This window comes from Gouania willdenowi, chromosome 8 (genome assembly GCF_900634775.1).
Source record: "Gouania willdenowi chromosome 8, fGouWil2.1, whole genome shotgun sequence".
NCBI classification, from domain to species: domain Eukaryota; kingdom Metazoa; phylum Chordata; class Actinopteri; order Blenniiformes; family Gobiesocidae; genus Gouania; species Gouania willdenowi.
The window spans coordinates 20,095,328-20,107,631 of record NC_041051.1 but is presented as its reverse complement, the minus strand read 5'-3'; the positions used below and the strand labels follow the sequence as shown (position 1 = coordinate 20,107,631).

Genomic DNA, 12,304 nt, shown 5'->3' with positions numbered 1-12,304 from the left:
TGAAAAAATTTCTGTGAAGACGTACCTGCACATTTTAGTGAAAAAGCAGAAAAGGTTTTGAAAAAATGAAAAATAAAAAAAATCGATACTCAAAGGGAGCATATCGATAATCGATCGTGCGGAAAAATATCGCGGTATATCGCCGTATCGAGTTATTGTCACACTCCTAATATTAACTCTCATTCAATTTGTTTCTCATCTTTTAGTTTCCTTGTTAGGCTTCCTACTCAATGAAAAATATTGGTGTTAATATAAGAATACTTCATATGAAGCATATTTTAATAATTGTTAACGACATGTGTAAGCCATAGAACTGTAACATGGCTCCACAGTTTTGCATTTATTAAATTGTAATTTATACATTTGTAGAATTTTCATGCCAATTACAATTACAAAGTCAATTATCAATAGTGATGATACATTTTTATTTATAAGCGTTTTTCAAAAACTCAGACACTTTACAGATGTTTAAACAACTACACAAATTTAAAAAAAAAAAGAAACTAACAATATTAAAGGTAAATACAGAAAAAAATACATAACAATCACAAGTTAAATGCTTGTTAGAAGGAATGTGGAATCAGAGGAGTTCTGTCGGTTTGATACTGTTTCTCTCATCAGTTTTACAAAAGTGCTTGGATATGTGCATCTTTCCGGGGTAGAGTCTGAATTCCACCCGCTGGAGACCCAGGTAGTCGGTGTTTTCGTGCACCAGGTGTAACCTGTGTGGAAGCTAGGGGACTGCCTTGCTTTCATACTACTGCTGCAGCTGCTCCCATCGGTTTTTAAAAGTTCTTGCATCGGTCGAAAGTGGCTTCAGCGGAAAGCCCTGGTTCCCTCCTCGAGTCTGAATATGTAGTATTAATAATATAAACACTATTAAAACACTAAAGATCTCTTGAATAACATTACAAACAGGGTTGCATTTTAGTAAATTAGTCATGAGTGAACTAGCGTGTTTTATGTTGGTGTAGCTCATCTCTTTACCTCTGTAAGGTTTCATTGCTTTATTCTGATACATTGAATCATTTTCTGTTATGAAACCTTTGGTACTAAAAACTAAACACCATGTGGTGATGTTCAGATAAACTTGGGGTGGATCACACTCTGCTCACTGCAGATACACTCTGCCTTCCTGCATCAGCCACAATGCTGTGGATGGGAAAAACTCAATAATGAGGTCTATTGGTGTGAAATTAAAAACCAGCAGAAGTCCTCTGTACAGTGATCTCTTTAAAAGCTCAGAGTATTATAATCAATGCAAGAGGATTAATGCTGGAGCTCTAAAGTAGCCTGTGTTGTGGATTCCTGCTCTGACTTAGCTGTCAGAGATCAGGGTGCAACTCTTTGTGGAGGCAGACCCTCCGTTCATGCACTTGTCTGCGGCTATTAAACTGCTTTAATGAGGAAACTTTAGCCAAGGTCAAGCAAAATTAGCTTCAGAATTACTGTATTTTAAGTCGACTGTTGGGATTGTCACTGGTAGAAACATAACAGGATGAAAACATGTTGAGATTGAAAGGGTTTTGGCCCAGTGCACAATAAACACCGGCTTGTGTGATAGGCATTTTTCTTATAATGGCTTAGAGCAAAAACGCTGCTGTTTATTCCAATCACACACAAACTAAACAACAGCAAAACTTGTTACTCATGTTCAAGGTCACTGTGATTTGCTTAATGCGTAGCTTTAATAAACTCATTGAGGTTGGGTGCATCATTTGAGGCTGACAAGAGCCTTAGCTAGTAAGAGGATTTCATTTAACCACAGTAGCTGGAAGGCAAATACCCCTGAATTACATTCTGCGTCTCAGTGTGTATTAACCAACATTAATTAGTATTAGTTGTAGACATAGACAAAAAAAAACTTCAATTAGTCTAATTAGGCTCTGATTTTATATGAGATGTGGGTGTTTGAATAAAAGTAGAGCAAAAGTCTCACTGTGAAACTACAATAATCCTAAAGTTAAGAAAGCATACTTAATTCGGGAGCATGAAATAGTCCAAAATATTAGGGGTACCTGATTTGATATTGATATAAAAATCAGCTTGATATCAGCAGAAAAGTCAGATGTGATTGGTTATATCATTATATCATCATTCAATGATTATATAAGTGCTTTTCTATCATTAGACCCTACAAAAAAATCATAAAAGTATGTATGATTCAGGCTGATACCACCACTAAGTGTGGAGTGAAAGAATAATGACTTAATTCTGTAAATGATTGCGCGCTATATAAAATCCAACGCATTATTATTATTATTATTATTATTATTATTATTATTATTATTATTTATTAATTTATTTTTTTTATTTTTTATTATTATATTGATTGATATGGGGATCAGCCAATACCCAAGCCTGCAATATCAGTATCATATCGTAAGTGAAGAAGTGGGATCAGGAAACACCTACAAAATATATACATTTTGTGGAAGCACCAACAGTAAACTAATTACTGCATAGTTTTAGGGTTCAGCGATGGCGTGCATATGACACAGAAACCCATTAAAAGACATATTTCAAACATTGTTTTTCAGTTCATCTGTATTCAGTCAGTGTAAACTTTAGCTATTTGACTCCAGGAACTGTCCTGCCTTTTTTAATAACCAGTGCTTAATAGTTTATTCTTCATTGTTTTAAGCAAGGGTTCTCAACTGGTCTCAGCTTGCGACTCACATTTTGCCGTGGTCATTACTCTTTTAGAATTGGACCAATCAAAAATTAGTTTTTCAAAAATAGCTGTGGAAAACCCACACATATAATCTATATGTTTTCCTGTGCAACATCCATTTCACAGCATGCCTGTCAAAAGAAAAGTTTCTTTCAAAATAAAAGATCGTCCAACATGAGACATTAAGTATTTATTTATTTTTGTCCACGACCCACCCAGTACAGATCCGTGACGGACCTTTGGATCCCTACCCACCAGTTGAGAATCGCTGGTTTAAAGCATTAAAAAATCAAACATCACGCCATCCATTCTGACTGTAATGCTCTTTGCTCTCAGTTCGATGAGTAAGCGGTGCCAGAACTTGCTGCTGCAGATCTACTTGCACTACCCGGAGGTGATCCAGCATGTGACGCTGCCTGAGGGAACCTTTAGATGTGGGGGGGCTGCAGACAGCAGGAGTTGCAAGGTAAACATGTTGAAAGACAAGCTACTTCTTAAAGAAACTTAACATGACCACTTGAAATATTAGTGAGCCTTTGGCTGATGTGGATAAACTGGATCAATCTCTGATTGACAGCTGGACATCCTGGTCCATCGCCTGGTCACGCTGCTCGCTGATATTGCAGATTCAAAGTCAGCTGAAGGCCGCGTGTCTGACGCCAACCTGGCCTGCAGGAAGCTGGCTGTATCGCACCCCGTTCTCTTACTCAGGTGAAAACGAAACAACATCAATTTAACTGATCTAACAATTAATTCAGTAATACTTTACTTGACGTTTTATACATAAGACTGACATTACGCTGTCATTATCTGTCATTAGCATGATTAAGGTGTCATGAAGGCTGCCTATAAAGAGTAACTAAACCCCAAAACCCCTTTTTTCTGCTGAATACAAATGTATTTGGGTATGAAGTAGTGCTGTTGATTGATCCTGGTTTCAACTATCAACATTTTAGTCAAAGTATTTCAATTTGGCATATGGCACTGTTAGCCCCACCTCATTTATAAAACCTATCACCTGTCGGCTCGCCAATCTGTGGTGAGTAGTTTGGATTGAGAGAAGAGTCAATAGAGAGCTATACTGAATAATAAGTAGCTAGTTAGCATAGCATAAATTGTTCATTGGAGATTTTATGGTATAGACTGGGCGTGTCTTAACTGCTCCAGGAGCCCCACCCATAATCAAGGCATTTTTTTAAATTTCCCTCCTCGTGGCTGGTCAGGAGAAAGCAGGGGTTTAGTTACTCTTTAAGTATTGTTTGCTAAATTATGACACCTTTGGAGCTATGTTGGCATTTTTTGAGTTAGGTGGAGGGATCTAGTGGGTTTAGGTATAGGTATAGTGTTAGGCGTTAGTATTAGGGGTTAGGGTAACGAAGGGTTAGGGTAAAAAATGACCCAATGACAGCCTTCATGACACCTTCTTCATGCTAATGACAGGTGTCATGTCATAATAATGACGGCTTAATGTCAGGCTATAATATAAAACTTAAAGTGTCACCATGAATTATCTCTATAGATGAGATGGTGACTGTTTTTAACCCCCTCCCCCCACCCACTGCAGACACCTTCCCATGATTGCTGGTCTTCTCCAAGGCCGCATGCATTTAAACCCACAGGAGTTTCGTCAGCAGAATCACATGACTTTCTTCAGCAATGTTCTGGCCATCCTGGAGCTGCTGCAGCCGCTCGTTTTCCACAACGACCACCAGAGGGCGCTGCAGGACTGTCTTCTCTCCTTTATGAAAGTTCTGAAGGTGTGGAACATACCCATGCTGTTCAACCTTCCTGAGATGATTAGGATGAGACTTTAAAACATGTTTTGATCTTGCACAAATACAAATTTCATCATGTTTTTGTGTTTGTAGAACTTTCAGAGGACGCGTTCACCGTTAGTGTTCATGAACAAGTTTCTGCAGTTCACACAGAAGTACATAACACATGACGCCACAGCAGCCATTCCCTATCTACAGAGGCACTCTGACATCTTACAGTGAGCGGAAACTATTAGTTTGGCTGCATTTAAACAGCCTCACTGGGAACATCTCGTTCACATGTGTTTGATATTGTGCTTTCAGGAGCATGTGTGCTGAGAATCCTGACCAGGTGCAGTTGAAGTCTCTACTTGCTGGTCTCACGTTGCCTGTGAAGAGCTCGTCTGCTCAGTTTACAGCAGAGGAGAAGGATGGTAAACACAGTTGTTAACATCAGTAACAGGAGTATTGCCATTTTGAACCTCTAAACATGACTTTTCCTTCTTTAGACGACTTGTCCACAGGTTCACTGCCTCTGGTCAACATATCAGCCCCATTTTCACTGAGTGCTGCAGACATGACGGCGTACCAGAAAAAAATATCCAGAGGAGAGGCGGTCGAGGGTGAAAAACAATTTCCTAATGTTACTTTTTCACAGCCATCTTAACTCTTTAGACCAGTGTTTTGCGTGTTTTTTTTAAAAATTTTGTCTGCACATTAGGGTGGTTCACAATATAATGGTATAAAAAAGTTTTGCCAGATTGCATTTCACCTTGTTCCTATTGATAGTTTGAACATCTGTGCCAAACACTGAGCCTATATAGCGTCCGTGAAGGGTGGCACGCTTTACTTACGTATTCACAGTTTTTATTGCTCAACAAAAGAATGCGTAACTTTCACAGATATCAGAAACTTGAACAATATAAAGACAATTATGGTCATTGATAGTTTATCCCTTTATTAATACTAAATGAGTAAGAACATTAGAACAGTTCAAATACTAAAAGTAAAGAACTGCCACCCCTAACTGTGCATCGAATGACTCTATTTTTGGTAACAGATGCTTACAATGTGAATTGGAACAAGGAAAAACAGGATCTGGCAAAATTTGGTGAAAATATATTTATTGAACCACCCTACTGCGCATGCTGTCGAAGGTCAACACTATATGTAGTGTAATTTTTTTTGCGACAGCAATGCATGTTTTAATTTTTGCAATTAAATGAATGGATTTATTTTATTGTATAATTGTAACCATCACCAGCCATCTCTATGGGTAAGAAAAACTTAATTGAAGGGAGAATATGAAAAGAAAGGGCAGTGTTATACCTGGGTGAGGGGGGTGGGAGCAGGGAAGACGGAGTCAGGGTAGGACGATGCAAGGGGTGGGGATGGGTCGACTGTTTTAAGATGAGAGTGCAATGTGATGTTGTGCTTTTTGTGTTGTGTAAACAGTTAAGGCAGTCTCGTGACCAGTGTGGAGAAATTAATATATATATATATACTGTATATATAATATGCGTTGTTCTATTTCATAATATTTCGTGAGTTGTCTCACTATGGGATGCGACCTCTGTCTGCATTCCTCAGAAGCATTTATTGGCCGGTGAAGCGCGTCCGTCCGCTAGGGGGAGACCCACCTCCACCTCTTCTCGTCTCAGCTATCTCGCGTTTCTCTTTGCCAGCTTAACTGTCCACAGGCGGATTCTCTTTATTCCAGTCGCCAAATTCTGGCAGAACTAGCGCCTGCTCTGGACCACAACTGGTCAAGAAGTGGGTAGAATACAGCTCTTACCTTGCTTTGCTTGGAAGGTGCTGTCCTTCGCTGCCGAAGGTGCTAAACCTCCGAGCCTCGGCTCCAGCTGACGACTCCTTCCATCGCTGTTGCTCCGGCACACGTTGGTCCCCAGCCGCTCTTTCACTTGCTGCAAGGCCGGTGCGTTGACCTAAACACACCTTGCTGTTGTCTTGGTCCCACTGCCCTTGGCGCCTACGGGCCCGTGCGCATGTCGGTCATCCCTCTGGGCTCTCACAAAAGTGTGGAGCCCGGCTCCAGATCTTGGTGCTGCGGTACCCTAGCTTCGGACTACAGCGAAAGCTGCCGTCTCAAAAGGATTCAACGTTGTCCTCGACGTCTCAGATGGTCCAGCACACATTGGCCTGCGTCCCTGCTAGCACCTGTGCTAGCAACCTTGTGGTAGCTAAGCCACCTGCTCTCCTGACTGCGCCACGTGGTGATGGAGACTAAAACTCCTCTCACCGAGGGAGCGAGATGCTCTGGGGATCGCCTCTGTTCATGTGGGGGTAAAATCTCAGCCAAAGACAAGCACGAAGTCTGCCCCACCTGCCTGTGTCTGGATTATGCCTATATGGCAGTCGAGTCTCCGGGCTCGTGCCGGCACTGCGCTGCGTTCAATGCACAGGAGGCTGGCATGCCAGATTGGCCTGTCCGAGCAGGACTTCTTCCCTCCTCATGACGTCCCTGGAGAGGCCGGTGTGGTAGAGGCTCTGCTGATGGCTTGCCATTCCGTGGCCCACCGTAGTGACTGAAACCACCAGGTCCCGCTACAAGGGGAAGAAGTTTCCCTTTTCGCACACTGCTTTGAGACAGGTCCTCCCTGTTTTTCCAGAGCTGCTCATTGATGTGACGTGCCCCTGAAAGGACCGCCCAATCATGGGGAAAACCCCTGTGTCAGGTGCCTCATCCCTGGACTGTGAGGCAATGGAGAGCCTCGGCCTACTTTGCATGCTGGAGCCCCTCTTTGCGGCTCACCTGCTCCCTCGACAGCCCGCTGTGTCCCCTCGGAGGCCAGTGTTACGGTCCAGAGCGGACTGTCTCCAGTCAGACCTGTCCGGTAGGACATATGCAACCGCTGCTCTCTCAGTCAGGGCGCTGAATGTTCTCTCTCTCCTCACTGCCTATCAGGCCGAGGATTTCTCCCTGTCTCAAGACCCGGTGACGGTAGAGGAGATATCCACGGTTGCCAATGTGTGCCTCCACACCCAGCACTGCGCTGCGCAGGCCATGGGGAAGGTGATGGGTAACATGGTAATCCAGGAGCGGGCCCGCTGGCTCGACCTGGCCAAACTGTCAGAAAAGTGTCATCCTGGATGCCCCCGTTATTCCACAAGGGATTTTCGGCTCCGCTTTGTCATGGACGATGAGGCTCTCTGTTTCTGCCTCCCAAGGAAACCCCCGCTCACATCTCCACCAGTGTGAAGAAGGGCTTTCCCTCAGGCTGCTTCAAAGGGACCACGGGGGACTGTGCTCCGTCACAGCCTCATCGAGGCCCGCCCACCTGACGCGGAAACCCTGCAGCTCCGACAGCTGCTGCTGCGCCGACACAACCGGCTCAGCGCACACAGTCGAGGAGGAAGAAGAAGACTATCTGACCACGCTTCTTATGTTCCCTTGTTCTCTAGCTTTGTCTTCCTTGCTTTCTCTGGTGCGTTTTTGAGTTGTTCTTGTCCCGTCCTGCCCTCTGCCAAGGTTTGGCCCTCTGCTGTTCAGGACAGACAGACTGGTTCCGCAGGACGTTTGGCTGTTGCCCCCCCCCCCCCCCCCCCCGCATGTCCACAAGCAAGCACCCACACACATGTTCAAAACAGAGTGATGTGTTCATCGCTCACGCTCCTAGGTCAAAGGCCAGGGGCACGTCATGTGAAAGCAAAGTTTGCATCAATAAGCAGAGTGGTGGCGGGTCCCGTTATTCCCACTCGCAGGGAGGCTCGGGCATGGCGGTTTCCCCCGTCATCACCCTGTCCCCTGGAGCGAGCGGTGTGTGCTCTGTTCCACCGGCAGGGGCGCAACTGCGCGTAAGGCCTGTTGCAGTGAGGGGGCTCCACCGTTGTGCAGTTGGGCCGCCTCAGGCTACACGGGCAGCCTCAGACAGGGGGCGTCGTCACGCCCCTTTTGGGCTCCCCGGTCTGCCTCCGAGAGAGGGCGCCATCGCTCCCTGTACGGAGCCTCTCTCAGTGGGTGCACCGGAGCGCTTGACATCTCTCTGCATGAGGACAGAGAGATGAAGAGCGCTCGCAACCCTGTCTTGGGTGTTACGGACCATATCGAGGGGTTACAGACTGCAGTTTGCATCTCTCCCTCCCCGTTTCACCAGCGTGAATCACTCTCGAGCCCTCAGGGAGTCGCCCCATGAGTTCAGTGGTGCCTCCCGCCTGGTCTCGGGAGGGTTTCTACTCCAGGTACTTTCCGGTCCCCAAACGAGGGGGGTCCGGAATCCTACGTACCTGGACGATTGGCTGCTTTTGGCACAATTGGAGGTGGAGGCCAGGGCGCACACGTGCATTCTGTTGGATCACCTGTCAAATCTGGGATTTGTGGTAAATGCAGATAAGAGTGTGGTGTCCCCTACACAGGAAATAATTTTCCGAGGTCTGCCCCTGCGCTCAGTGCCCTTCACCGCGGGTAAAGACGTTCGGGGTTTGTCTCAGGTTGTTTCGGGCGGGCACGGCTGTTCACTTCAGACTGTGTCTTCGTTTACTCGGGTTGATGGCTTCGGCAATCTTCGTGATCCGTCTTGGTCGCCTTCACATGAGGAATTTCCAACTGTGGGTGGCCTCACATGGGCTGGATTCTGTGCGTCATGGCGCACAAAGGGTTTTGGTCACGCCAAAGTGCGGCTCAGCTCTGCGCCACTGGCGTGCCCCGGGCTTCCTGACGGACAGGGTGCCTATGAGCATCGTTACATCCAGGATGGTGGTCTCAACGGACGCCAACTTAACAGGCTGGGGTGGGACCTACGAGGGCGGGGATGTGAGGGGTTTCGGAATGCGGTCCTCCAGCGCGCTCACATAAATTATTTGGAGCTGTCAGCGGTGTTCCTCTCGCTGATCCACATCATGTCCTGGTGGGGATGGACAATACCACGGCGGTGGCGTACATCAACCGTCAGGGCGGGGTGTACTCTCGTCGGTTGCTGTCACTGGCACGCAGACTGATCCTGTGGAGTGTTGGGCGTCTCCTTTTGCTGAGGGTGACGCACGTCCCGGGGGTCATGAACGTGGGTGCCGACCTGTTATCCAGGGGTTCACCGCTTTACGGGAAATGGATGCTGCACCCAGAGGTGGTGCGGCAGCTGTGGGCCCGTTACGGACGGGCCGAGGTGGACTTGTTTGCAGGGGAAGAAAACGTGCAGTGCGGTTATGTATATAACCCCGGTTCTATGAGTAATATGAGTGAGATGTCTCACCAGACGACCCTTCTTGCTCGAACAAGGAGAAGAGGTGCTTAATTTGAATGGGGCGTGTCTGTCCGCATCCTCCTTTTATAGGAGGTGGCTCTCCCCCTAGCAGACAGACGCGCTTCACCGGCCAATCAGGATTGGCAGATTGAAATAAATGCTTCTGAGGAATGCAGACAGAGGTTGCATCCCATAGTGAGACATCTCACTCATATTACTCATAGAACCAGGGTTATATACATAACCCAAAGTTAATAATAAAAATGCGGTTATCAAATACGAGTTAGCACAACTTACCACTAATCCTGGCTACTCTGTATTTGTAATAAAGTCAATGATGTACTCTATAAGGATTTTCACTGCAGATATTTCCATAAATGTTCATCATCTAGGAAGGTATGCTTGAAAATGATGATGAAAATAAAAATAGAATTACTTGGAAGTATTATACTGGACTTCTGTGCATGCTTTGAGTCTCATCGAAAAAAGCGCTATATAAATCCAAGCCATTATTATTATTATTATTATTATCATTATTATTATTATTATTATTACTAAAATAGGGCAGAAAATAAATTTGAATAAATGTAGTAATTCTGGCAGTCTCACCACATGATATGTTGACACTTTGAATAATGAAATTGCAATAAACAAAAAAAGTCTAAATGAGAGCATATATACTAAGTTACTACATATTTGGTATCTTTTTATGCATTTAAACCCTTTTTAACTAAAGTAAATGCAGTTGTACAGAATATTTAGGTGTCACGTTATTGACCCTATACAGCAGAGATGGGCAACTTCTATCAGAGCGGCCCCCACAAAAATGTGATTATCTGATCCGAGGGCTACATTATCACATTTATGTAAGCATTTAGAATAATGACCAATCTGAGCATTAATACAGGAAAGAACAAAGGGTTTTCTTTATTTGTTTTTTATTAGATTTTAGACAACTTATATATTTTCAAATTCATTTGCCTGTTTTTTTGTCAATATGGCGAAATTTTGTTGCCTTTTTTCTGTTTTTTGAGTCATTATGTGTGTTTTTGTTATTTTTTGGCCCCCGGGCTGCCAGTTGCCTATGTCTGCTATACAGTATAACAAACATGATCAAAAAGTAATTCCAGAAAAAAATGTCTTTTGGGTCGTCAGAAATTCAAACAATCCAAAAAAGGTTGTGTTTTTACCACAATGAGGATTTATTCTGTCCTCTTTGTGCTGCAGATGTGTTGGAGGTGCTGACAGAAGTGGACGAGAAGTCGAGGAGGAGTCCAGAGATCATACAGTACTTCATTGTGAGTCATGAGCAACAGACACAAGACGAGAGGAAAGAAAAAGGTCTGTGCTGATCATGGCTTTGTGCTGCTGTTCCTAGAATGATCTGCAGAGACTCATGACCTCATCTGAGGAGCTGTGTCGCAACATGGCCTTCAGTCTGGCTCTTCGGTGCATCCAGAATAACCCCTGGTACTGTTAGATCACACAGAGGAACACTTTGTTAAAGCACCTCTTTGCTTACGTATCACTGTCGTTTGTGCTGCAGCTTGGCAACAGACTTCCTCCCGACCTTCATGTACTGTATGGGCAGCGGGAACTTTGATGTGGTGCAGACAGCTCTCAGGAATCTTCCAGAATACGTCCTTCTTTGTCAAGGTTTGGGGGCTTTAATGCGTTTATATTTTAACAATTTGTCAGATCACTTCCCTCATGTAGAATCTAAACATTTCTTTTGACTTTTCTCCTCAGAGCATGCAGACATCCTGCTCCACAAGGCTTTCTTGGTGGGTATTTATGGACAAATTGACACCACCGCAATGATCTCAGAGTCCATGAAAGTCCTTCACATGGAAGCAACGACATAACAACAAAGTAGAAATTGAATCTATCATTGATTGAAACCAGCTTCATCCATTCCCATTTCAACAACATGAAACATGATTAACTTCACAATAAAAGCCACTGCAGAAGCTCTTCTTCACCGACATCAGCTACTTCCCCTATATATTCTCAGTATCTACTTCCTGTCTTTACATTAGTGAAAATACATTGTTACAGTTGAGATGCATTCATCAAGCTTTTTTTTTATTTTCTCCCAGCTCTGTTTGTTTAAACCTGAAATACAGGATGTGAGCCAATAAAAACCTGGAAAATATGTTTTGGTTTTATTCTGTCTTTTTTTCTGATAGCAATTTAATTGCTGTCACTGAGAGACTTTAAAATGAATCAATTTTTACCTGGTATTTGGATTAATTACGGTACCTCTTTTCTCTTATTTCTGAATCTAAGTACCCCTTTGTCCGACTACATCAGTTTGATCAGAATGCTGTGAAAAAACAGTTATAGAGCACGATGTCATGAATAAGTGATAACACACATTATAAAGAATCTCATTTATAAACAAGTGGAATGAAACGGATTTTAGTGCCTCATGAATAGATTTATTTCTATCGATTTTTATTATTTACGGTCATCTCCTGCCTCGTGTGGATCAAGACTGACTTTTTTGTATTTTCAGTTAATGTTCTAATCAAAATAATTTCAATCATCATTATTATGATTATCATTTACCTAAAAAAAAATCCCATGTTTTTAATGTTTTGTTTGTTAAAGTAACCCCCTGTTGTGCCATTGCGTACCCCCATTTGAGAAATACCGATATAGCAAATAAGATGGGA

General features: G+C 43.9%; 1 protein-coding gene across 6 annotated transcripts in view; it reads left to right on the top strand.

Annotated features, from left to right (window-relative positions):
- Positions 1 to 11,618, top strand: part of ints1 (integrator complex subunit 1) — a 40,298-nt gene extending 28,680 nt beyond the window's left edge. For all 6 annotated transcript variants that reach the window (XM_028455069.1, XM_028455068.1, XM_028455067.1 and 3 more), the window contains 10 exons: positions 3,011 to 3,140; positions 3,252 to 3,385; positions 4,239 to 4,431; positions 4,543 to 4,667; positions 4,753 to 4,862; positions 4,938 to 5,051; positions 10,854 to 10,924; positions 11,005 to 11,096; positions 11,173 to 11,282; positions 11,376 to 11,618. In XM_028455069.1, the coding sequence (XP_028310870.1) occupies positions 3,011 to 3,140; positions 3,252 to 3,385; positions 4,239 to 4,431; positions 4,543 to 4,667; positions 4,753 to 4,862; positions 4,938 to 5,051; positions 10,854 to 10,924; positions 11,005 to 11,096; positions 11,173 to 11,282; positions 11,376 to 11,491 (1,195 nt within the window). In that variant the 3' untranslated portion in view covers positions 11,492 to 11,618. The remainder of the gene's footprint in view (positions 1 to 3,010; positions 3,141 to 3,251; positions 3,386 to 4,238; positions 4,432 to 4,542; positions 4,668 to 4,752; positions 4,863 to 4,937; positions 5,052 to 10,853; positions 10,925 to 11,004; positions 11,097 to 11,172; positions 11,283 to 11,375) is intronic.
- The last annotated feature ends 686 nt before the right edge of the window (positions 11,619 to 12,304 follow it).